Source organism: Pipra filicauda, unplaced genomic scaffold (assembly GCF_003945595.2).
Source record: "Pipra filicauda isolate LSUMZ 115617 unplaced genomic scaffold, ASM394559v2 scaffold137_size4652046_pilon, whole genome shotgun sequence".
NCBI classification, from domain to species: Eukaryota; Metazoa; Chordata; class Aves; order Passeriformes; family Pipridae; genus Pipra; species Pipra filicauda.
In genome coordinates, this window is record NW_024103851.1 from 3575197 (window position 1) to 3602355 (window position 27159).

General features: G+C 39.0%; 1 protein-coding gene across 2 annotated transcripts; it reads left to right on the top strand.

The window, feature by feature from the left end:
- Positions 1–124: 124 nt before the first annotated feature.
- Positions 125–26887, top strand: INHBA (inhibin subunit beta A). 2 transcript variants are annotated; one of them, XM_027712016.2, is made up of 5 exons: positions 125–240; positions 7682–7814; positions 9463–9664; positions 12290–12815; positions 23782–26887. In XM_027712016.2, exons 4-5 carry the CDS (start codon positions 12428–12430, stop codon positions 24666–24668), a joined length of 1275 nt encoding a protein of 424 aa, XP_027567817.1. In that variant the 5' UTR covers positions 125–240; positions 7682–7814; positions 9463–9664; positions 12290–12427; the 3' UTR covers positions 24669–26887. The 2 variants fall into 2 exon arrangements, with proteins under 2 accessions (XP_027567817.1, XP_039234342.1); XM_039378408.1 differs by lacking the exons at positions 125–240; positions 7682–7814; positions 9463–9664 and having other exon boundaries at positions 12131–12815; positions 23782–24809.
- Positions 26888–27159: the final 272 nt, after the last annotated feature.

Genomic DNA, 27159 nt, shown 5'->3' on the forward strand with positions numbered 1-27159 from the left:
TCACAAAGGGCCCTTGAAACTGGAAGGACACTTCCGGTGGAACTTCTGAATAGGAGCCACCATTTAAACTCTTCTGCTTCATTTTACAGTTGCAAGATATTTCTGTTGGCCTGAAGCAGGCTCTTCCCTTTCTCTGTTCATTCAATGCACGCACACTCAGACTCAGAACTAGTAAAAAACTCCCCTAATGGCCTTTCCAACATAAAGCTGCATGATCCACATCTTCTGCTTCATCTACTGGTATTGTGATATCTTTTTTCTTCATTGCTAATTCCAGAATATCTTTACAAAAGAAGCTTACGAATGTTTGGAACATGGATTTTAATAGCAACAACACAGTCAGACATGCTATGTAGTGTGTCAAGCCTCCGGTTAATCTTTGGAAGAATGCTGTATTAAATTACATTTTCTTTTTTTTCAAATTGATAGAGACTTATAACAATCTTGTTTGCTATTTAACCTCTGCAAATTTGCCCTCCCTAAAATTAGACTTGGCCACCTGGAAATATTTACCTACTGAACTGAAATGCTCTTGTGAAAGCACTACCAGTATAAATTGAATTCTTACCCCTGTGGAGTAACAGCATTTACATTGTGCAGCCCAGACTATAAGTAGGGGGTGCTCTGAGAGAAGGTCAGATACTTTGGGCTCTTTCCATCAAACGAACTTCTTTGTGCGAGGTGTACAGCACTTGCACTGATAATATAAAGGCTGTATGAAACTACTTTCAACTTCTCTGTCCCACAAGCACTAAGAAAACAGTTCCAAATTGGAGCTGCAGAGGTTGGACATTATATTACCAAAATTGTCTCTGAGCTGGGAAATTCAAATGCCCTTTCTGAACATTAATTAAACAAAAGATAGAGTGTGCAAACTAACTGTTTACTTGTCCAAACACTAATAACATTGTACTTCTCACTTTCACAAAAGACTTCTTGTTAGTGAAACAAACAGAATTTTCTAAACTAAATCAGTGAATAATGGTCCCAATGGTAATATCTGGAAACTCAGCCAGAAGATGAGCTGAGGAGTACTACAGATACTGAAATGGTCAACTGCAGACCAGTTAACTGTATTCTAAACATTTCTGTCAGAGGCTTTGTGCAGCTTTGTGTGGTTTTACAGTTCATAAGTAGGTAGAAACATATTTTAGCAAGTAGGAAAAAAGCTTGAGAATCATGGTAGGTTCCCATTTCCATCCTGACCACAGACTTCTTTGGTAGCCCTGAACAGCAAATTAAGTACCATGAGCAAGCTCCCACCTCATATCTTCAAAGTTAAAAAAGACATATAGCTATTTCAAAGGATTTAGTGGTGATTAATCAGCTGATTTCTGAAGAAAATTTATATACCAAGTATTTGTGCTACCAGAGATCAGTCATTTTATCCCTTATAATTGACTTCACAGTTAGAAAACATTCAAAAGGTAAGTTTCGATTCTGTGCAGTTTGTACTGTATTTTAGCCTTTTCTTGAATCTCAGAATATGCTTGGGAATAACTAATTTTTTTTCTGGAGTGACCAGGTTTTCAGCAGATGCCTAAAAATGTTTCACATGTGTAACTCTAGTAATTTATGTCCAAATATGTCTATATTTGCACATCCAAATAGCTCACTGTATGTAGAAATCAGGTCATGAAATACTTAATTGTCCCTTAAGCAGTTATTTCATGTCTCTGAGCTGGAGTGCTCAAATGAATCTACTGGGGTAGCTTTTACACAAAAGAATCACATCCTGACTTTCACCCTTCTTTCTGAGTCAGAAGTCATCCTGCTATTCCAGCCTCACAGCCTGTTTCATTTCCAGATGCTAACATGCAGCAGACTTCCCATAAATGTTAGGACATCTGGCCATACCTGGGCGATTCAGACCAGCTTTGCAGCTAGACAGCAGAGGCAGTCTTTCCTAGTGATTCAGCTTTGAGACTATGAGAAAGCAGTCTAATGTATACAAAAAATGTTTTCTTAACTTTTCATCTTAACCAGAGCTTGACATACTGCTTCAACATCACTGGCTGAGGAAATGTTTCCAGTTGCTGGTGATCAAAGTTAACCAATAATCTGATACAGTGTTTTTGCTCTTAAAAGCATTCACCAAAATGACTGTGGAGTGCCTCGATTGAGTTTTTATATATGACACTTTTTGTCTGTTCTAGAGCAAGAGTTCAAACTCAGCTTGTGTCTGTTGTGATTAACGTGGTTATTCACAAGACTTCCTTTTGTCTAGAGTAAATTTCCTTTGAAATTGGTGATGAGTGATGGGCTTTCCTGAGGGTGATTCAGGGCAGGAACAGTTAGATCTTACTCTGAATCACCTTCAGGAGCTTTCTTCTTTCCACAGCATGGAGACAGGAGTGCCTCACTACTACATAAGGACACTCCCTGAGTGGTTGTGCTGGTGGTCTATCTAACCCCCTTTTTCATTCCAGCAGTGGCAATAGTAGATGCTATTTGGAGAGAGAATGTGAGCCTGGCTGCTTTCTGTGGGCCCGTCCCTTCAAGCTCCCCAGCATCTGCAATTGTTGTATTAAGGATGTTAAAGGCTATGTCCCTGCCTATTCCCTCTGGTAGTTTTTAATGGACCTTTTTGAGTCCTCTGATACTGCCTGCCTCCACAGCCTCCTGTGGCAACAAATCCCAGAAGCTCCCTTTTCATTGTCTAAGCACTGTATCTGTTTTAAATCTTCTCCTACTAGTTTCAACAAGTTCCCCCTAGTACTGCAGGATTTGGTGGAATAACAGTTCAGCATTCACCTTATCTGCCATCTTCATGATCTTCTAAACCCCAAGCATATGGTTTTTCAGCCTTCTCTTCTCCAAGCTGCTCTTCCCTTTTTTCTTATTAAGCAGCTTCTCCAAAACCTTAATAATTTTAATGTCTCTTCTCTAACTCTAATATATCCTACTTGAGATGCAGAGACCAGAACTGCAGACAGCATTCACTTTGTGGGTGCACCAAATATATTTAGTGGCAAAATGGTACCCTCTGTCTTGCTCTCACACTCTTCCTGACAACATCCAACATTTTGTTGCCTTTTTGAACTGCCACTTCACATTACACTTTTAAGTTTGGAGACCTCTAAATAATACATCCAAGATTCCTCTCTCCCTAGTCTGCAGATATCCCTCATGAATATTTCCCTGACTGCCACTTCTAGATTGGCTATTTGCTGATTTGTATGAAAGCATTCACTTCTTTCAGCTCAGCTCCCACTCAAAGCAAAACACTACAACAGGCAACTCTGTTGAACATCTCAAGAACTTGTTGAGCCAAGGGCATGAGCTAGTCTCTGTGTACCCAAGAACATGGGTGAGGGAGGAACATTGTCCTGTGGCTGTCCCTGCTATTCTCTCCTGTGAGCAAGCAGATTAAGTTATTGTTCAAAGCTGTCAATTTGACTCTGATCACGTGACCTAAATTCAGTTTAAGGGGGAAAAAAAAGAACCAGAACTAACCCCCCAAAAAGAATCTGCTTTATGAGAAACATCTGAACACTTCTTTGTTGTTTTTATACTTCCTAGATGCTTGGTTACTGTCCCTGAATGGGCAGCTTCAAAGGAGCAATTAAAAAATGTGTGCATAGACACACAGTTGAGCCCTGTTTGCACACAAAAACTTTATTCTGAGCTACCTTATGTCACCCCTTTTAGCAGGAGTCATCATGAGGGCATGACACCAATAAGCAGACAATGAATAAAGAAAATAACTGTTTATAAGTTCATAGTTGGCATACAAAAGTTATTGAAGAGGAACTGATATTCTAGGCAACTGGCCATCACTGCTGCCTATCAACCCTCTGTTCCCCTAACTGTTACTGGGTGTTATAAAGCTCATTTTAAAAGCACTTCTCCAAGACCTCTGAGCTTGGCGGGTATTATTTTGTGCTCACCAATAAACAGACTTAAACCTAATAGTTCCTGCACATTGCAGTCTGTAATCAGACACCTGGCAAGTAGGTATTTAACGGACTACGTGTTACACGTCCCACCTGCACTGAACCACAAGTATAAAATTTCGACCATAAAATGTGAAGTCACATGAGAAAAATTAACGGAAGTGGATTAGTGAATTAAATCCAGATTTGGTAATCCCATATCCACTCCAAAGTTCAGTTTCCTGCTACCAAGTCAAATCTTAAGTGTTAAATCCCCAGATTTGAGGAAAAATCTGAGATAAATTCTCAAAACTTAGGCAGGTTTACATTTGAACCTGGAATCTCAGGGTAATCTCTAGTGCTTGTTAAAACAGAGGCAGGAGGTGGGAGACTATGTATGGGGAAGGTGGGCACCTTCATTACCTCAGTAACTGATAACTGTTCATTTCACTCCCCTCACTTCCCCACATGTGAAGTGCTCTCAATAATTTCCTGTGCTTCCATGAAAATGATCATTGAAGCTCAACCCATCTCTCAGACTTAACCTGTGTGTGTATTGGACATGAGCCCAAACATTAGTTTAAATAACCCTCATGGAAACCAGTGGCCATGAGAAACCAAACAGCAGCAAGGGCTGGTTTGATATTTTTGCCCCACAGATCTCAGAACAGATATTGATTCTTTCAGCTTTACAGAGGGGGACATGAGGTGCTTGTCCTCTGCAGTCAAGAACAGAGCCATAGAATCCAGATTTTCTTGTCCCCATTTAAAACTCTGTTCACTAAACAGTTATAAGCAGTCAGGAGTCCTCTTACCATTTTTACTGCAGGATGTATTCACTTTATCTACAGTGATTTGCTCTACAGAGGATTTACAATGACAAAGCAGCAACAATGCAGAAGATCTATATCCTTTTTAAGTCACTTGTTCATGTCCTCAGTATTTCACTTATGGCAATTCTCTGTTGGCCACTCTCACAGATGGGAATATCTGTTAATGTGTGGCACTGCAACTTTTCCCAATGACCTGTGCATGATGACTACCTTGGAAGATTTTCGAGTGTAGTCTCTGGTTGAGTTCAGCTCAACAAAAGGGGCAATCTTATAAGCTTCATTCAATTCCCTTCCATACATCAGCAGATTTAGAAGTAATCAAAACATAATAGACAAAGTGTATCCCCATTACTGAGGGACCTAAAACAAGATGAAATTGGACCTTTCATACAAGACAAAAACTAGGATCTGTTTTTAAAAGGAAAAGCTAAAAACAAGACATTAATACATAGAAGTTAAATTAAACAAATAGACTTTACATCAGATCTTCTACTGATGCAACCCAATTTCTGAAGTCAGAAGAGGTACCTCCATTTACATTAACTAAGGGTCCAGTGCTCCTGTTGCAAAAACAGTTGTAAATCTTTCTAAAATCCACAGACAATGTTACTTTGGCTAGTACATCAGTGAATAATCATCTGAACAGCTTTTGTCTAAGGCCCGATTTTTTGTTTCTCTTTCCATCCATAAGGTTAATACTTATCCTTAGAGTCAAAGCTTGATTCAATTGATTTTTACTCCCACAGTCAGCACTAACTTCAGTGGCAGCGGGAGTTGGCCCTAGAAGCCAAAAGATAACAGCAGTCTGTACTTAGACTGTTGTCTGTGCTGTGATTTGACTAACTGTAGTAAAAGGGACACAGAGCAGAGAGTTCAGCGCTTGTCAGAGAAATAATGCTATTTCCCATTATTTTGAACTTGGTCCAAAGACGTCCTTGATAAAACTATGCTGACTGAAGTACAATTACACAAGGAATTATTCCAATGTATGCTTTGTGCAACGGTCTAAGTTTTCAACAGCATGCAAATTAACTTAGTGGACTTTCAATAGTAGCTTAAATTCACATATAAATGTTAAATGCTGCTCCAACTTTAGCCATAAATTTTTCACCCTACATGGAGCCAACAGGATCTATCACCTGGTGGTCCTTCCCTGTGTGGTTTGAATCATTGATGTGACTTTAATCATAACCTCAAAATATCTTTGAGGACAGCACCACTGAAGACATTTTACACATTACAGAGCTGTTTCTCAAGAAAAAAAAGATTACTTTTCCAGTAATGTACTGAAAAATCCCCTGTCAAATGAACAAGCTGTGTGAAAAACTTTGGTTCCTTGGACTACTCTCTCCAGTTACAACTTAACTACATACTCTTTCTATAAATTCAGGAAAATTCCCTTTGTAAATAGGTTTGCCCCCAAATGGGAAGTTCTGAGCAAGTTCTGATTATGACACATATTTAAGTGGTGTCCCATCATGCTAATAACATCATCTGTGTCACCCACCTTATGTATTGATATGCCTTGGTTTTTATTTTAAGTATAAGAAGGCAACACAAATGCTAAAATAGCATGGACATGAAATATCCTTGTTAAAGCTCACTGTTCCATGAGTTGGCAAGAAAAAAGATCAATGAATGTCAGGTCAGAAGATATAGGTATAGTTTAGAAAGAAAATTAACTACTTGCTTTTGTTAGTCAGATTGACTTTACATAAGATTTTTGTAAAACAGAACATTTATACTTATCCTGCCCCCCTACAAAAAGTGTCATCCATCAATATTAAAAAAAAAAAAAAGTGAGAAATTGAAAGCTACTATCTACCCTACGCTCTAGACCGAGTTCTTATCCTCAGATGAACTTTATTTTTTGACCAGCTCACTAATTATTATTGAAATCACTGGCCCCTCTAAAGAGCACATAAGCATTTGAGTTAGTAGCAACAGCAAGATCAGCCTTAATTGGTTCACTTACATAAAAGTAGAAACATAAACCTTCTAAATATAAGTTTCTGGCATATCTTTTCTTGCTATTACAGGAAAATAAGGTACAACAGAGTGAAATTCCAGCTGATTTGCAAAGAAATCTGTGACAGTATGTTTTCTAACGGCTGCTCTTCAAAGCAGGAATGGACATGGAAAAATATGTTGTATGCAGTTCGAGATTCCAAAGTAGTCAGTGAATCACACAGTATCCACTGAGTGAATAACGAAGTGGTATTGGATCACTTTTTTTATGGTTTGTAAGATAAAATCCACAACTGAGGAAAAAGGAGACAGGTTGCTGGAATACTAACCTTTCTTTCTCAGTCCCATTCCTTTAGTTATTTCTGATCCAGCTTAGAACTAAAATATGCATGTGAGCTCAGCATCACTCTGATGTTTTATGTAGACTAAATCAGTGGTATCAGAATTTAAACTAGAAATCCCAGCTTCACTAAATGAACAATGATTGTCTGGACTCTGAAGCTGACAGGAAAAAAAAATCAGAAAAAAACCCCAAAAACCAAAAAACCAAAAACAAAACCAAAAAAACCAACTACAGTCTTTCCCAAGAGCAATTGCCCTTTCTGGCAGGAAGGGGTAAAAATAGAGGCAGCTCATTAATATGGCTTGGCAGTGCTTAATGGCAGCTGGTCTGAAGAGTTAGATCAGTGGGTCTTTCCAGCAGTACTCCCGGACCACTGCCAGCAGGTGTTGCTGTGTTCTACAAAATGAAAAGAAGTGCGGGGGGGATGGGGAGAAAAATATTTATAAAGAGAGAAATAGGTGCGAAAAAAATTAGTCACTGAGTAAAGCTTTCATTAGGCCTTTGGTAAAGCTATACACAAACTCCCTGAGGCAATAAGGAGCATGCTCTGAAATGAATAATGCTTTTCACTTCTCCTAAACTCCTTTCAGAAGTTATCCTGCACTATAAATCACATACATGCTTGCTGTACTTCACTAGGTAGCTTTCTCTTTTTGTCACAGACCACACGCTTTCTCATCAGGAATTCTCTGACTCGCTGCCGTTGCGGGAGAAGTTCCGGACCGGCTGGGTGCTGCATCAGTAGATGGTCAGCAGCCTTCATACCAGCTGCTGCAAGTGGAGCACCACACTACTGTGAGTCCAAGGAGAAGATAGCTCTGTTACTTTCAGGGCAAATCTTCCATTCTCTGTAAAACCAGTGCAATACAAGATCCCTTGCTGAGCACGTCTGCTGCCAAATTGCAACAGTCCCTGCACTACCAGTATGTAACTAATTTCAAGAGTTTTAGGATGACAGTTAAAACCAAACTCACTCTGGTCTCGAGAAAAACAGAAACAGAATAGCAAACTGGAAAAGTCTTTTGCCAAAACTAGGTTTAGGATCCCCGTTAAAAATAACTGTGAATAGCTAGGTATATGCATGCTCATTATCTGTTTCTTGAAGCAAGTCTCTCACTGCTACAGAAGAAAAAAAAAGGAAAAAGAAACCATAAAAAAGCTGTTCTTTGTAACAACTGGAACCACCAAAATCAGACTGCAGGAAAGCTACTGAAACCTGTTTCAAGAGGCTTCAATCCACATCATGTTACAGCCTGAAAATTTCTTATATGCACATTAAAAATGGGAAACAAAACAACCTATCTGGTCATATGTTTCCCATTAACTTCTGATTTTTTGCTCATTCTACCAAAGCTGTTGTGTGAATACAGCACATACACTAGTTGGGATCAACACTGCTTTAAGGACTCTCTGGTATCACTGTAAACTGAAAGTTTTAAATCTTTCTTCTCTGATCCAGATCAGCCATATTCCAAGACAGATTAAACTGACATTACCAACAGGACACAAAAATACAATTATAAGTACGATTCAGGCCAAAAAAAAATCTGAAGGATGGGGATTTTCTGGTAATCAGTGGGTGTTTTGAATGAGTAAAGACTGCATGATCATGCCATTTGTCATAAATGGTACCACATAAAGCCAGTTATTATGTGTGTTTAAGAAAGGAGATGGATTTTAGATTTACTTTCGACCTTATACATATATATGTATACACATGTATGTGTGTGTGTGTATATATATAATATATGTATTATATATATATATTACTTCTGTACTGCCTAATTGGCATAGTTATTTCTGATTTTCATTAAGGTAAAATGAAATGAAAATTGCTTTTTATTTTATTCCACAAGTGTTAATATCACACTTGCAAAAAATGTGACTTGTCATTCATTGTATTTTATTTTTAGATGTCTAAGCCATTTTTAATAGTGTGATGCAATCTGCATGTCAAAAAGCCAGGAGACTTGGGCAGGAGCAACATGATTCATTTTTTAAGAGCTTTAAAGGGATCCCTAAGTTAAACAGAAGGACATATTTATTCAGAGATTGAATTAAAAAAAAATCATCCACAGCAAAAGGATTCTTACTAAAATGCATTTTCCTGAATTTGAAAAGGATCCAAATTTGCAGAAAGAGTATCTGATATATCCTGGAGTATGAAAGAAGAAGAAAACAATTTGCAAACTGGTAATTAAATATCTGGCAAATACTATATTTAAACTAAATCAGTGAAATCTACATCTAATAATATCTATATAGCTATGCAATGAAACAAGCTGGAGTGTGTCTTCCTGACTCATAGTGTTTGCTTTCAGTCTCATGTTAAGTTCTATCCTTTAAATGGAGATCACCACTACAAGTTGAATCCACGATATTTTGTCATGCTAGACAATTAGGAGTTTCCATTAGATAATTACCAGAAGTATGTCTCATACAGGAAAAACAGTCAATGCTGATGTAACAGGATTAACCAATCCAGCACAGTGATCCGGCCCACTTACTTTTGACAGACGTTATATGTGAGTGTACACATGAGAAGTACAGTACAAAGCTTCGCATTATAAATACCACAAAGAGGAACTTCAGCAGTTCTTAGTGCACAATACAGCAGTCTCCTTCTGAGAGTCAGGACTAGAGAGGTAAAACTTTAAATCGGCTTTTTTCTTTTAAAACCGAAACTTTTAATTCCTGTGCATGCTGTTGCATATTGCTAGGGTTATATTGCATGAATACATATACAGACCTTTGCAGCTCAGGTAATTTTATAGAAAGAGTCTGAACCACCATTTCTGTATGTATTCAAATGCTATGTATTTTTGTACACATATGTATATGCATGTAAGTACAAATGAACTGGAATCAGCGGTATTGACAGACTCTTTTAGAAAACAGTGGTTTTTAGAAAGTTATGCTTTAATGTTAAATCTGTCATCATCATGGCATGCAAGTGAAATATGCTATCCCTATATGTAATAGAGATTGTATGTGATAAGTGTACCTCTAGTAGATGGCAAGCAACGTATACTCCACAGCAAGAACCCAAACATACTTGTCTGTATTTTATATTGGTTTATGTCTATCTTTTCCTTTTCATCAGACACTATTGGGATAGGTGCTATATTAGAACTATAAATAACTCCTTTAATTATGTCATCTGTTAGTACATCTAATCATGAATGCATATTTTCATCTGAAATTATTTTTTCGTCCATTAAACTTTTAGTTCTATTTCAAGCTGACTTTCAGACTTCGTATAATTACAACAGACTTTGGGCTGTTCACAAGATCCAAGAAATTTCAATGTATTATAGTGAGGTTTGTGTTACAAAGATGTGTTTATAAGAATGGCTGCAGGGTTTATAATGCTGACAGACCTGTAAGTGTAACAGTATATAACTGTATAGCAACTGAGGTCAGTAAAACACAGATGAGGGTGTACTGTGGATGCCTTATAACAGTAAAAGACTTATAAAAGAGCTTAATTGAAAAGGACTTGCAATATATAACATTTGTAAAACTTTGGTTGATTGTTCAATTACTTCTGTGTGTTTCATTTACTCTAACTATAATTCCTTGCCTGTCTCTTAGCCCATGTGCCTGTAGTCATCTCATGGAAATTAGAGACTTCTAAATGCTTATATTTATAAATTATTCCTTTCCACTGTGAAATACAATGGTTGATGGTAATATACTAAAAGTGGAATATTTGCTGGGTAGGAGGTAAGCACACCTGAGAAGATAGACCTGTGTTAGAAAGAGAATGAAAGGAAGGAAAAGGGTAAACACTAAAAAAGAAGAAGCTGTTCTAAGAAAATCTGTACAAGTTAACATCCGGAGGGGAAGAATCCCAAAAAGTTATAGTTATAGCTGTAATTTTTCCATTTTCCATTATCAAATTCAAATGTAAGCGAGTTGGCTAACTTCAACTTCGCTCAGTAAGGAACAGAATGGAGAGGAGACAGAATCTGAAGGCAACATGAAGCCATGGCAGTGACATCGGGAATGCTTTTTCACTGTAGAGCATAAACTGTCAAGGGGCTACCAGCACTGGTTGAAACTCCTGCTCCTAGTAATGCTTTAGATTTCTTTTAATTCCTACTGTCTTATTCTAATATTATGATTGCTCTGCATGATTTAAATGAATGAAGCAATACATGCCTTTTAATAACAATGGGCCAAATGTAGAAGATCTTACTCAGCCTTCACTCAGACAGAATTATTATTGGCATCGATGAGGGATTTGCTTGAGCCAGAACCAAGTATGATTTGGCCAGATGACATGTAACAATTTTTACCTTCAAAACATTTTTCAGGCATTGCTTGATTAAACCCAAACCTAAATATAACTACCTGAGAACTTCTAGGCACAGACTAGCATAAAAGTAGGGGTATTTCTGGTGGGAGGGCACTACCTTCACATCACAGATATGTGCTGTACCTACTCATGTTTAGACTCTCAGTGCTTGACTGCATATTGCAGCTGGGGAGTGTATCATGTATTATAGAGCCCTCCAAATAACAGTGTGATTTTGCACCCTTCAGATCTCTTGCCAGTGTTAATAACCTCCAGAAAAGATCTTTTCTTCTACTCAGGGCAGAATAATGTTCTGTCTAAAATATTTGGAGCCACTCCCCTCATCCCCATCTCTTTCACAAGCTATTTAACATCTCCTGCTATCCCTAACAATACCAGGCAGGACCAAGAGTAAGGTGCTCGTTAAAGATTTCACCCTTTTCATTCATTCATGTTTCCTCTGTTTAGTTAAGCCAGTGATATGTCGAAGGAATAAAACAAACAAAACAAAACAAAACAAAAAGAAAGTGGGAAAAAAAGGAAAAAAAAAGGGGGAAATGACAGCTGGGGGGGGGGAGGGGCGAACGGAGAGAGAAAAAAAAAGAGGAGATTTACAGGAATGGGAAGAGATTTTAGAAAGGGAGGAGGGAAGGAACCACGAGTAGTGATATTTGAAGAGAGGTGTGTGTTAGGGGAGCAATGAGCATAAGGAAGCCAGCCTGCCTGTTCCTCCCCCTTCCTAATCATAGCCTTTACTCACAGACAAAACTCCCTCCCTCTCTCATTCACTCACTCACTTTAGGCCAATCCGTCCTCTCTCTCTCTCTCCCTCTCTCTGTGTCTCTCTCCTACTCTGAGACAGAGTCAGAACTCTTCTCCCTGACAGCCACAAACATCTACAGCACTTATTGCATTCAGAGAGGGAACCTGCAAACAAAACTTCACAGAAAACTTTTGGTTCTTGTTCCAGAGAATTTGCTGAAGAGAAGGAAAAAACAAACAAACAAACAAACAAACTAAACCAGCTCCCCCCAAAAAAACTGTTCGTGAAGGGGGAGGAAAAGCAGGGCCTTTCAAAAAGGGAATCACAACAACTTCTGCTGCCAGGATGCCTTTGCTTTGGAAGAGAGGATTTCTGTTGGTGCTTTGCTGGATTATAGTGAGGAGTTCCCCAACCCCAGGATCCGAGGGGCACAGTTCAGTCACTGACTGTCCATCATGTGCCCTTGCCACGCTTTCAAAGGATGTGCCCAGCTCACAGCCTGAGATGGTGGAAGCAGTAAAGAAGCACATATTGAACATGTTGCACTTGAGGGACAGACCTAATATCACCCAGCCGGTGCCCAAGGCAGCACTTTTAAATGCCATCAAAAAACTCCATGTGGGAAAGGTGGGAGAGGATGGTTATGTGGAAATAGAGGATGATGTTGGAAGAAGAGCTGAAATGAATGAAGTTGTGGAGCAAACCTCAGAAATCATCACTTTTGCAGAATCAGGTGAGTGCTTGAAAAGCAAAACTGTAAAATATCCTTTGTGCCAAAACTGCAATTATTTTCTTCTTCTCAGCAATAATGTTTTCTGAAAGACTGTAGGATGAGACTTGGGGGAAGGGAGAAGAAGGAATGGGATGGGGGGGGTGGTATAGGACTCCAAAGGAATTTGACTTTTCTGACTTAGTCTTGGCTACAGCTTACACTTGCTAAGTACAGTCAGCCACACAGGGAAGTCAGGCTGCAGCAGGGTCCTCCAAACTGTGTCTGTGAAGCCAGAGTACTTGCAGTAAAGTACTGGATTGCAGAGTTGATGGTGAAGGAAAAAAGTCTGAAGCCTTTTGGAGAGTTTATCAAGACAGAAAGTGAGCTGCAAACTACTTTAGAAACAACCTTTCATGTAAAAATTAGAGTGAAAGTTATAAAATCAGATGAAGCAGCTTTAACTGTTAAAAGTGAGAGGGCTTTTTTGTGTTTGTTTTTTTGGTTTTTTTTTTTTTTTTTTTTTTTTTTTCTTTTTAATTTAACACAGCATCTTTGGCAATAAAGAGTTGCAGGGACTGTCAGATGACTGCAATAGAACCGGACAAGTTGCTGTAGCTGATCCAATTTGTAATGCAGACTTCTGCATACTGGAAAAAAGATTCTGTTCCTAAAACATTCCAGACAAAAAATGCAACCTTGATATGGTGTATTTTGAACTCTTTCACAGTTCTTTTCCCCTAACACTTACACAGTAAGAGCTCAGAATATGTATATTTACTAAGTAATGGCTTAAGACTCCTTTCAACTGCTTATAGGAAACAGCTCTAAAGTTGTACTTTGCTGTGCTGTTCCTACACGAATAGGACCAGAACCCATTTTAATTCAATGTATACGTATCTACATCTGCATATATATCTGTTATTATAAATGAGTATGTTCATGCATGCATCAATAGCAGTATCTTGCAATAACTCTATCATCTAACTAACAGCAACTTTTTATGATGCTGTCTAGCCAAAGCATTTTTCCTGTTGCCAAGACGGTTTTAAAAGAATGTCATTGTTTTGTTTGGTACAGCATATGGTAGGCAAAGTATGCAAAGGAACTCCAAACATTTTTGTTTAAAAGTTTGCTGCAGCAGTATAAACAATTAAGACAACACTCAGAGTTTCCAGTCCTGAAAACCTGTTGACTCAGATGTTCTGATTGCAGGGAAGCCGTGCACAAGAAGTGTGCATGCTTTTAAGAACAGACATTCCTTCTAGCTGTCTGATTTTCAACTGTACAAGGAATCCTTGCCTTTGGAGTCCTTGTCAATATACACATCATCAGTTCTTTCAGTATGAGAGCTCAGGCTTTTCAAATTTTCCATCCCCTCCTCTTCAGAAAGCAGGCAGAAGGTGTCAATGCCAGAGGTCATTAGAAGCAGGGGCAGCTCAACATTAGTTTAGAAATGAATTTGTAAAAGCAAGGAAATCTCTAAGCTATCTATGAGTCGGATTCCCCACCTGGTTTTCAGCAGCTCGCTCTGAGCACAGTGGAACACATATGGCATGAACAGTGGTTTCTCTTCACTGTGTGAGTCCCAATCATTTGTAAACACATTATTGTCTCTCCTGAGCTCTGACACAAAGGAATTTGGAATTTGATATATGCCTACTCTGTAAGACACCCTCCAACAGCGGCTCCCGAAGCCATTGGCTCTCGGGGTCACGTGAGCAGCAAAAATCATGCCATTGCCCACACACTGGCCAATCATCCTGCCACTGATCCCCCCCACCACCAGCTACCCAATACTGACACATCACTCAGTTTGATTTACATAGCATTGTCCTACTGCTGCTAGCAAAATTAATTTAAGAGCAGTTATGCTATGGAGTTGCACAGCTGAAGGACAGGGACATCCTGGAAGCCAAGGCAGGAGGGCTAGTCTGTACCTTTTTCCCATACCTGCTAGGCTTTGATTTGGGACAAGGGAGGAGCAATTAGCAACCTAGAAACCAAGCTCTTTGGGTTTGGGCTTATAATGGAAGTGATAACTGCACTCTCTGGAGTAACTTCAGATTGCTGAAACATATTCTTCATCTATAGCCATTCATATCTGGTGTCTTTCTAACATCAGAGGATCTACCACATTTTACAGGTGCTAATGCTGCAACAGCTTAAATAAACTCCACATGGGATCTCTTCTCATCATGCACAGGCAGTTTTGCTTTCAAATATTAAAGCACTATGTTTTTCCTGTCAAGGAAAGTGAGGCAAAAGCAAAGACAAGGGAACTATGAGTTAAAAAGACAGGAATAGAATATAGCCACACGGACAGTCCCCACTTTTCATTCTGTGAAAACTGGGAATAGGATGAAGAAGTTTAAACACCAAGCAGGAGAATAAACATGTTCCTCTCACAGTTGGGTTAATGTTCTTTCTGCTTTTAATGTGGAACTCACTCTGTCTCAATAGAGGGCAATAAGAAATCAATGAAAATGAATGGAAACATCTCACGTTGTATCAAATAAAGGTCTATGAAAAGAAAAATAAGGCTTTAGGCTTCTTGTTCCTTTGAGTACGGCTTGACATAAACCAGCCATTCCTCATACCTTTCAGAAGCCACATTTACTACTTGCCTTCATAAAAAAGTAGTATTTCCATCTTTCATCAGCCATATCCTCAAACATACAAAGAAACGGAGTGAATGAACAAACAGTGCCCTGTGCATGTGGCTCTGGCTTGAGACTATTTTCTAAAATAGCAAAGTTCAAATGAGCACCGACTTCAGACAATTAGAGGGGAAATAAATGCAGTGAACTTGTCTGAAGCACAGGTGTAGTTATGTCCAGGAAATCAGCAAAACAGTTGGCAGGTAGTTTTCACAGCTAACAAATCCAGACAGATCTCTGCAAAACTAATGACTGTGAATATTGGGCAAAAGTTTACAAATGCACCCTACTGTCCTTTGGCACTCTTACAAGTAAAACATGAAAATTATTTTCTATTTGCCTATCAAACTAAGATTACTAACCTCGGTTAGTTGTACTGTGAGGGTAGCCATGCCAGAGTTCTGTGGGTTACTTCAAGGTCTTTAAAGAGTGTTTTGAGGAGAGGAGTCATATAACTTTGCGACAAGCAAATCCAACAGGTTCTATAACAGAGATACTCAATACTCATAAAATATAATTGGTTACTAGCTCACTTATTATTTTAAGTAGATAGCTTATTAGGTGGATCTGGGATTTTGCCAACTGAATTTGATCCTGGCAACTAAACTACCAATGAAACGGGTTGCTAACATCAGCCCCCGAGAAGGTGATAGGAATTACTGGATGGAAATACTGAAATCCAAAGGTTTATTGTTAGGAGAACTGCCAGGGAAAAAAGGAGATATTTGACAGCTATTTAGACCAATTCTATCGTTTTATACCACTTCATACTTCATACTTCATACAGTTAACTCAAGGTTAACTGCCTTGATCATGTGATGCCCACTTTCATGTGCAGATGGATGCATGTCTGTATATACTCATGCCTTTTCCTAGGAAGATACTTACCCCTATGCAGCCAATCTGGGAGTTCGGGAAGAAAAAAAAGGATGTATCGCTTATGTCTCTATGAATAATGTCATCAATTTTCTTTTGAAAGGAGCTGTATTTAGTAGTACAGGTATTCGTGCTGAGCAAAGAACGTCCACGAGAGGGCACACTCCAAAGGCTTTTTGCTTCACACGAGGCAGCCTTCCCTCAAACTCCTGTTTTACCTAATTGGATCCCGACTCTCTGAGATCTTTGTGCTTATCTGTAAATTCTCTGAGTGCAGATTGTTCCTCTCTTCTAGTTTATTTATAAGGTAGAGATTCACTGGAGTGGAAAACTGCAAGGAAAATAGTACAGGAAGGGAACAGACAGAGGGGAAAAAGATAAACTGATGGATGCTAAAAGTTCTGGAAATCTAGAGAGATCAGAAATTATCAATATTATTTTTTACAAGATACTGAGAAATGTGACCATGAATCATCATCTGAGATGGTTTGCTCAGATCTTTTTTTAATGCAGTCTCCTTGGCTTTTAGAAAACAAGCCTATTTTCCCTTGATTATTTTTTTCCTCTGGTATGCTATGCTGAAGATTTCAAGTTTAGGAAATTAAAGCAAGTTAATTCCAGAAGAGGAAAGCCATTCTGTAATAATCTGTTTTATTGTATTAAAATGTGAGAATTCAGGGAGGTTGGTTGTTTAAAGAACAACCTGAGAAAGCACAGATGAACCTGAGAAGGTGGGAACCAGTCTAGAAAAAGATACCTGAGAGAGACAGAAAGTACTGTATGTGTCCATATCTGTGTATAGTCATGCCTACAGATTTGCATGGAAAGGCAGTTAGGAATATCTGAACGTGTATTTGCCTGTATGTGTGTATAGGCACACATATGTCCTTATGTACAGGCATGCTGAGGTAGACATGCTTATATACCTGTGTAGTTTTACACATAACATTCCTGTGGAAAAGTATGTGTATTCACACGTTTTCCTGTGTGCAGGATATATCTACACTGCATACATGTAAATTATTCATGCTGAGAAGTTCTTATATCTAGATATGTCTATGAAAAGGCAATGAAAGGCTATGAAAAGGCAATGCAAGTCTATGAAAAGGCAATCTCATTTAATGCAACAGAGTTTTGCAACATTGATTTAGCATTGAAGCTTAGTCTACTGGAGAGCAACTAGAAGTTCTGTTATTCATTTCAGTGGGCTTGAGGTTTGGGCCTTAGTGCACAGAAATTAAATATTTTAGTGAAAAAAGACTGGCGTCTTCTAATCCACTTAATTTTAGATTTTACAACAAATTATTATAAGTATGTGCAAAAAATTGCTATCTCTTTTATAAAAGACAAAGACTTGGTATTGTTTTTACCTTGGAATATGTTATTGGTGCAAATGACCCTAAACTTCACTTCAGCTATTTCAGACATAAATGCAAAAATCAAGTAAAAAAAACCCCACTTCAACCAAACAAACACCTTTTTTGTTTCTAAATATTTAAAGCCATGTGGGGGAAGGGCTTTTAATTTGGAAAGAACTCAAAGCTGTGGATGTAAAGTGCTTCCCTCCTAACAAAATAGCAGGAGAGAGTCAGGGTTCACCAGAACTGAACTGTTCCACATTCTAAATGACCTTGTCAATGCCTCTTTGGGTTAACTTTTCAAGAAAAGGTATTTAAATAAAGTTGCTGCTGCTTTCTCCCCCCTCCCTGCTCCCTCCCTCTCCCCCTCCCTGACCGCTCTCCCCCCCCCTCCACCCCCCCAAGAATGCCTGGGGAATAGTTCTTTTTCCTGATTTTCATTTTTGGTTTATTTTTCTCTTACAACAAAATCTCCTCTTTCTGGAAGCAAATAATAGGTGAGCATAAAGATAAGGTATTTGTTAATTGTGTTGTAATTTCTCCTCCCATTGTAAGAGGCAACACTTAGGGAGCAGGAATAAAAGTTTGCAACCTGGATGACCAGTCACATAAGCCGGATAATGAATAGTTAGAATAAATTGTTTGCCAGTGCTCCATAGGCTGAAAGGCATTTACAGAAATGACCACTGTCTAATCATGGTAATAGGATGTTTATAATAATCAATCTGCCTAGGGGATAATTGCCAGACGATAACAGTGCTGAATTCACTGAATAAATTCTACACTGCAAACAATTCATCTGACTCCAGTGGTCACTCATTAGTAAACATTTTGAGCAATTATCTCTCAATAACTGTGCTCTTCTCTTCACTCCCTTTAGAGGAACCTTTCTAGTAACCTATTTTTTTTCTGTCTCCTGGGGAACGGAAATGAGAAGTGAAGGGAAGGATGCTTTTGAATGTAATTACAGATTGGCACGCAGTACAAATTCCCCCAAATCTAAACATAGGCAGTAGTAAAGTTAGCAACTAAAAAAGGAAAAAAAAGCTAGCTTTGTATGGAAAAACAGTTCACTTAATGCAAAAATGGTTCAAAATTAAGCACCGGTGAAGCATAGAAATTTAAAGTGACAGCATCTTTTTACACAGTGAGTATTTTTAAAGGAAAATTTAAATGCTGTGTATTAAAAGAAATTAAGAATAAGTCACACTCTAATGTCAGAAAGGATAATCACCTTCATTATGAAAAAAAACCAGCCTTAATTATTTAACAGCATATGGTTAAAATTTCATCAAGTATCTCAGCATTTTACTCAACAGAAGATCCTTTTATTTGTATAGTTTAGACTCTACCTAGTATACATATAAGTATATAGCTTGAACTAACAGGGCTTGATCTTGAATCCTGCTGCAAATTGCAAATAAAGGAACTTGACTACATAGCTAAAGCCAGCCATACTGAAGGAAGGATCCTTAGCCTCAGAGGAAGAGCACACTGGAGCTGCAGATTACTCCTGTGAGCCCAGCATGAGCCCATGCAGGGCTGCCCCTCCAGTCACTCTGTGCCTAGGCCCTCAAGGGTTTTGTCAATCTTTCCATGGGTTCCTGTGCTGTGCCCGTCACCAAGGGCTGCTTGGGAGCAGGTACTGAGTGCTGAGTCCTGTGTGTAAGCCCTGAATAGCCCTTCCAGAGGTGGAGAGGAGGGTACCTGTGCAGGCTCTCCTCTGCTTGCATGTTCAGGTTTCTCTCTTAAAAATGTGTGCGAGCACTAGTGAAGAGAAAAACAGATATGAGCAAACTCCCATGCTATATATACTGATGCTATGCTTTCTTTCCATTCAGTAACTCCTTCCATTAAACCTTTTACCATATATGCACTACTACTTAGGTCTTGTATTTTTAACCATTTCTCACAGCATTTGCTGGTGTCACTTGTGCTGCTAGACTGCTCCTTTGGCATCACAGCTCTTATCCTGGAAGGGACTTCATTCAGCAATAAAGCAGAGAGGTGGCCTCTCCAAACTTTTAAGAAAGGGAGATGAGGAAATCAAGGGGGGCTCGAAGTAATCCCTTGTCTCCTTTTTCAGCTGCTTTCTGCTATGATAACAATCCAGGCTGTTGACATTGCTGTTTATATGAACGTGAAAGTGATGAAGGCATTACCAGTGTTGGGCTGTGGGTCTTTCCACAGTAGTCAGACAGGAGGAGCAGGATGATTAGAAATGGAAAAAGACCCTTACAAATCAGCTGTGGCAGATATAAAGGCAGGACAAGAGGATAAACAAAATGTAATTATGGAAGTGATACAACCCGCAACTTTCAGGAGTCTCTCTTTTACCTTCAGTTAGATGAACAGTATGTGTTTCCAAAGCTTTGATCCTGTCTGTTAACTGAGACCTAAAAGGAAAGACTGCTAAATCCGTAAGCAATATCTGGAGAAACTGAAATACAGTTTTGGGGTTTTTTTTGTCTCAGAACACTTGAAGAATTTGTTTTATTGTAGCACCGAACCTTTTGGAAATAAAGATCCTGTTACAAAGTGAATGTGTGACCATAATAATCCAAATCCAGAGGTCTCGATTTAGTTTTAGCACAGGCCAAACTCTGATTTCAAAATTAACTTGTCTGAGCATAGTGACCTCTTAAAGACTGCAGGGTTCATACCATTTGTGCTGTGTGATCGTAACAAACTAGTTGTGAATGTGAAGAGAATTCAGAAAAGCTTTGTTTTTTCCTAATGTGAAAGCGTGCTTTTTATCCCCAACTTTGCACCATTCCCAGTCTCCTTCTAAAAATACTTGTGAAAGGGAAAGTGTTTTTTAACCACTACAAAACTTTTTTTAGCTATGCAGGTTTGAGGACTCAGGATTTTCTTTCATTCAGAAATATTAGGCTCAGATAAACTCCCTGTATGTTTTTTCCTTAGAATCTTAATTCACAATTTTTTGTGAAAATGTAGATAACTACATCCAGAGTGGCTGAAATTATAGCTAACAACATATAGGGAGGCTGTTCTCCCTGTATAAGGTCATGTTTTAGGCTACCTTGCTCAAGCTCACTACTCTCAAGTAAAGAAAAGGCAATACTTATGTATTTTCACTGAACTATTCAAATATTTTTTGTAATAAGGAAGTACTCAACTTTAACACATAGATGAGCATTTGAAAAACTAATAAAAAGGATTCTCGAGATCCTGTTTCTTTCATGAAATATTTGTCAAAAAGAGTGTTTGCATCACTATGCTTCTGGCCAGTGCATAAAGTCATATGAATATTTGCTGTTGCAGATATGTCAATTCGTAACTATTTTCAACTACCACTAGCATGGAAACAGCAGAATGTAAAATACCATGCATTAACACTTAACAGCATTAGGTTGTTCTGTAAGACAGGACTGCCTGGCTTTTCAGATTAGATGGATCATACAGCTTCTTTCCCTGTTGAGCAAGCCAGGTCTGCACACCCACCTGCTTTCTCCAGAGTGTACGTTTTTTGTGTCCATATCCAGCACAGATGATATGCCCATGCACAAGATCTCTGCTAGTATCAGAACTGCTGTCTGTACCCAGCTTGGTTTCTCAGGAATACAGAAAAAGTTTTGCAATTCCCAGCAATACATCCTTATTCCACACACCGGTCTGTGAGTTCTGGAAAAAGAGAGCAGCTGGGTGCCAGAACACCTTCTGTGGCCTTGTCTAAACCGCCTTTTTTTCAACCAAAGTTTCCTTGGATAGAGGCAGCAAGCAGAATAGGTTGGATGGGCAGGAATGACTCCTGGCACATCACCTGCCTTCAGGTTCACTTAAGGCCCAGATTCCCCTCAGAAAGGGTTTATCAAGACTGTGCTAAGGAAAGGGATAAACTAAAGTTAGAAGTTTGCTTTAGAAGAGAGAGTTGGGGGGAATGAAGCCACAGGCCGGCTGGTCCTCACAGACCTTAGAAGTATCCATTCTCATAAAGAACACTCCTTATAACATCCATGTGTGCAAGGCAACCAGCCTTTTGGACCAGACTTTATTTGGACTGGAAGAATGTCATTGTACACCTCCTCATGCTCAAAGTAAGTCAGGAGTGGGATTAGTGTCTACCACCTGACGTCTACTCCAACACAGCTGGCAACTTTGCCATATTTTGATTTCCAGAACGGAAAAAAAATTATGTTAGCTGGTAAGAACTGATTAGCAAACTTTCAGTCATTATCGAATAAATCTTAATTAAAAAAATATAGAAAAACAGTAAATCCATCATGTCGCACAGTACCAGTCAGCTTGCTCTTTCTTTTCTATTAGCTACTTCTTTTTCTAAGTCACAGTCCCACTGGTTCATGTAGCTCCCTGAGAAATTTATGTAACTTACTTCAGAGACTGGCATCAGCTGTCTGTGAGAAGCAGTTAACACAAACCATGTGTTTCCCTATCTCAGTGACAGTTAAAGTCTACAATTTCACACTCTCAGATGGAAAACAAAAACAAAACGCTGTGCTCTTTGGACACTGTAATTCAGAAACATCTGTCTCTTTGACCTGGGAAAGCCACGAGGGAAATCTGAATGTGTTAGTGCCAGTACTTCACAGAGAAGAAAAGGAACAGGTAGCTCAAAGGTCAGCACAGCCTGCCTACAAACTTCAGATATCAGCAACTCTTGAATTAGCAAGCATACACAGGGTAGATGTCTCTTGTGATTTTGCCCCACTTCTGTCTCGCCTGAGAATGGGTGAGCAGGGAGATAGTCAGGAAACCCCTACTAGTGAAGTTCAGTGGCAATGGAAAGCAAGGAGAAGAGCCTTGATACTGTGAGGGCAATTTTTCCTGTATGTGTCCAATTACTTCTGTTTTGATCATCATCTGCTGTTTTTAGGGTGCAAAATTCCAGTTCACTGGCAAGTAGAACTACTGCACAGAAAATCGGGTTTACAACTCTAGGTAACTCAAGAATAATATCAATGACAAATTGATAATTATGAATACTGTTTCTGTCTCACTAAATTCAGGTATCTCCACACTGAAAATGTGTGACCCCAGTCCATCCTGACCTCCATGCTAAGAAAGAACAAAAGATGTCATCAGGGCTTCTTTCTTTGTCAAGAAAATAGAAAAGTACCTCTCTTAAGAGAATAATATCACGACCATCCCCCAGCTAATTCATTCTCTCTTAACTTTTTCATGCTCTAGTGATCAAATCATTAAACAGCCCCCATTATTCATTCCAACTTCTGCCAGGGATATGAGCTCTGTATCAGAGAAACACCTCCTCACCATCACAATCATCATCATGACATCTCAGCAAGTTGATACAATTATGCCAGAGAACCATCCCCATAATTATACAGTTCTTTAGCTCATTTCCCAATGTATTCACCATTACTATAATCACTGCAAGTACAGTATGTTAAATTAAGAACAGGATCTACAGCTAACATCTCACGGGATGAAGAATCTGCCTGCTGCAGTTCTGCAATTCTTTACAATATAACTCTGCAAAACTCTTAAAGCTGAGGCTCATATTTTAGTGCCTGTTTGTTTTTGAAGCAATTGACATTTAAAACTAATTTTAAGATGCATATGACGAATGGCTTTTTATGGACAGAAAAAGGGCAAACCTCTTCCCCACATAATTTCCAAAATATTGCTAAATAATTGGCAGAACTGGACCTCATTTCCTAACCAGCTATTAAGTGCAGATTTTTATGCGTATGATATATATGGACTGCCATCATAAAGCATTTTTACCTTTCAGTTAACAGTGATCACAAAGACAGATTAGGCAAATGAACTCTTAGCAGCCACTCATGCTTATTTGTCATAAGATGCTTTACAATAATGACTATATTGTTGCTATAACAAAACACTCTGGTTAAAATATTATGCTGGAAAACAACAGGCAAATATAAACTTTTCAAAACAAAGAATTTTCACAAAATACAAAACTGAGGAGGGGGTGAGGTGAAGGAAGATTAGAACAGAAGAACCATAAAAATTTAGAAAGTAGAAACCTAGGGAACTTCATGCCTGTAGCAAAAGTTAACAGAAGTCTCTTTAACAGAATGTAAGCAGACATACTAACAAGTTCTTCCTGTCTATTTCCATTTACTAAATCAGGCACAGCCAAGAAAATGTTGCACTTTGAGATTTCAAAGGAAGGCAGTGAATTATCACTGGTTGAACATGCTGAAGTGTGGCTCTTCCTGAAGGTCTCCAAAGCCAACCGGAGCAGGACAAAAGTCACCATCCGCCTCTTTCAACAGCAGTGGCAGCCAAAAGGCAACTCTGAAGGAGCAGAAGATATGGAGGATGGGAGGCTGAAAGGTGAAAGGAGTGAGACTTTGATTTCGGAAAAGGCAGTGGACACCCGTAAGAGCACTTGGCACATCTTTCCTGTCTCCAGCAGCGTCCAGAGACTCCTGGACCAAGGCAAGAACTCTTTGGATGTGCGGATTGCCTGTGACCTGTGCCAAGAGACTGGAGCCAGCCTGGTGCTACTGGGCAAGAAGAAGAAAAAGGAAGATGATGGTGAAGGGAAAGAAAAGGAACCTGGAGAATTCACAGGAGAAGAGGAAAAAGAGCAATCGCATCGGCCCTTCCTGATGATGCTTGCTCGGCACTCAGAGGACCGTCAGCACAGGCGGCGGAGACGAGGCCTGGAGTGTGATGGCAAAGTCAACATCTGCTGCAAGAAGCAGTTCTTTGTCAGCTTCAAGGACATAGGGTGGAGTGACTGGATCATTGCTCCTACGGGTTATCATGCCAACTACTGCGAAGGAGAGTGCCCCAGCCATATAGCAGGCACATCTGGTTCGTCATTATCTTTCCACTCCACTGTCATCAACCATTACCGCATGCGGGGCCATAGCCCCTTTGCCAACCTCAAGTCATGTTGTGTGCCCACCAAGCTGCGGCCTATGTCCATGCTCTACTACGATGATGGCCAGAATATCATTAAGAAAGACATACAGAATATGATAGTGGAGGAGTGTGGCTGTTCGTAGACTCGTGTATGCGCAAAACCCTTCTCATTGGGAAGAAAATGTACCAAAAGCCCAAGAAGAGGAAAGACCAGACATGGTATAACCTTTTTTGAATGAAACAATCATCAGAAATAAAAGTAAAAACAAAAGAGAGAGAGAAAAGAGAGAGAGAAAAGGAAAAAAAAAAAAAAGACTAATGAAGGATTAGAGAAGACTTCAGATATAAAAAAGGAAGAAAGCTTCATGAACCCGGGCTTGAATAAGATGCATCTGAACAGCGGTATGGGTTGGGGATTTCCCCTTCCTTTCAGTATGCTCCTTGTCTTATTACATAGTATACTAAACATTAGTTATTACTAGGGGAGTTTTGTTCCCTCCCTTAGTTACCCATCAGTTCAAGCCATGGTAGCAGCTCATCTGACTTGCATCAATTTGGACAAAGTCCAAAATGTCATTGAAAAGCCATGTGTATGATCAATACAGTCACTAGCGCTTTCCCCCCGCATTTACAGAGAAACTGAACAGGTGTGTAGTGTTTGTGTGTATATGTATATGGTTATGTATTTATATACATATCTATACATACAGACACTATACACATACATATACTTAACATTGATCAAGAACAACAATGTGCAGGTGTATACACCTTCATCTTCTGCACTACATTTACAAAAAAAAAAAGGAAAAAGGAAAAAAGAAAAATGAAGAAAAAAAACAGAATAAAAAATGAATGAAAGAATAAAAGTTACATTCTGTAAAGGTGCTTACAATGTTAGAACTATGCAACCTAGTTGGTTTGAAACTGTTTACCTGCAAGAGAAAGAAAAAAAATCAGAGAGACTTTTTTTAAATGGAAGTAACTTGTTTTAAAAAAAATTCTTTGGTGAGAGATACTTGAAAGGAACATGTTTGTCCAGTTACTGGAGTCAAACATTTCTATATTTTGTAAAAAAAATTTTTAATCGTTTACTATTTGCACTACAATGGTGTCTGACCTGTCTAATCCTTATTTAACAAATATTTGCAAGGGAGGGTGGTTGGGTGTGGGAGGGGTTGAGAGCTGCACTTATTGTGAGCTATACAAGAACTGCTACAGCACACAAAATAGCTATTTTTATTATTATAATAATTATTATTATTTTGTACCTTAAAATGAATAGACACATACACCAAAGACATTTGTGCGAGCCTCTAAAAAGTCTGTTTGTGGTTGGTACCATTCACTTGTAATAAGTTAGGGTTTGAATTAGGGGTCAGTGGGTTGATTACATTCAGGCTAGAATCTCTGTTAACCAGTTAAATTCAAATAGTGCCCTCAGCAGAAAATTGCCATGTAAAGTAAGCCCAGAAAATCTCTGAGATTTGGATCCAACGTGCTCGGATCTGAGGTACATCTAAGCATAACTGTACTCTTTTGTACGTACAACACTAAACTTGGCCCAGATGCACAGCAACTGTGCATTGTTGGGAAACAACTTTGTCCAAGGGATATACATATATATAGAGATAGATATTTCTGTATGTACATATGTATGTATACACAAGGTATAAGCACTTCTGGCTTCATTTTACTGCTCTTAAAACAATGAATGTTTGTGTGCAAAGCACAGTATGTTATAAGATTGTTTGTTTCTTACTGCCAAGTGGGAGGCTACATGTTCAAAATTGGTACTTGTGTGAGAGAAACCTAAAGTACTGGTATACACTTAGAAAGTGTTGATGTAAAGTTGCAAGCAGCTTTGGGCCCTTTCCACCATTGCCCCTGCAAATATACAGAAAAAGGCAGTTGTGGTAGGATTTCTGTTTGAAATGCAGTCTTTGCCAAAAGACTGGTGTCTCAACGACCACCCTCTAGCATGACAACTCTTAATGGGTTTGCGCATCACCTGTAAGACCTAATGTTCAGTGTCAACACCTAACCTGAAGGGTCCAACCTGTAGGGCATAGGTAGATAGTTGTTGTTTTTTCAAATTTTTCGCTGTCATATTTAAAAGAATGTTAAACTTACAACATTTGTCTTTGGGTAGGGGGAGATGATAAGAGCGAATGGGAGAAACCTTTAGGCCCTGTTTACACTGAGTTTGATAACCCTGAGCCTGAAGCTTCAGACTCTCATAAGTTTGCTGAACCAAGACCCTGTTAGCTGCCTTCTGACGGGACAGGCTTCAAAATACCTCTCACGGAAAGAAGCACTAACGTGGCTCCCCAACTTGTTAAGAGCACAGTCTGTTAAAAAAAAAAAAAAAGAAAAAAAAAAAAGAAGAAAAAAGATAGCACAGTATAACCCAGTCACATTGGCTAGGGATAGTGTGTTAGCACCTTCATCGCAAGAACCATTTTTAAACAGTGTAATCAGGGCCTTCATTTTTGTCAGCCAAAACTGTTTGCGTGTGCATGTGTGCGTGTGTGTTCTGTGTGTGTGCTTATGTATGTGCACATGGGCGCATGTCCGTATTTGTATGTATTAATAGAGAATAAAAAAAAAGGAAAAAAAAAGAAAGAAAAATTT

Coding starts and splice junctions, on each gene's coding strand:
- INHBA (XM_027712016.2), top strand. CDS start 12,428: ATGCCTTTGCTTTGGAAGAGAGGATTTCTGTTGGTGCTTTGCTGGATT. Junction 12,816..23,781: donor CATCACTTTTGCAGAATCAG/GTGAGTGCTTGA, acceptor TTACTAAATCAG/GCACAGCCAAGAAAATGTTG.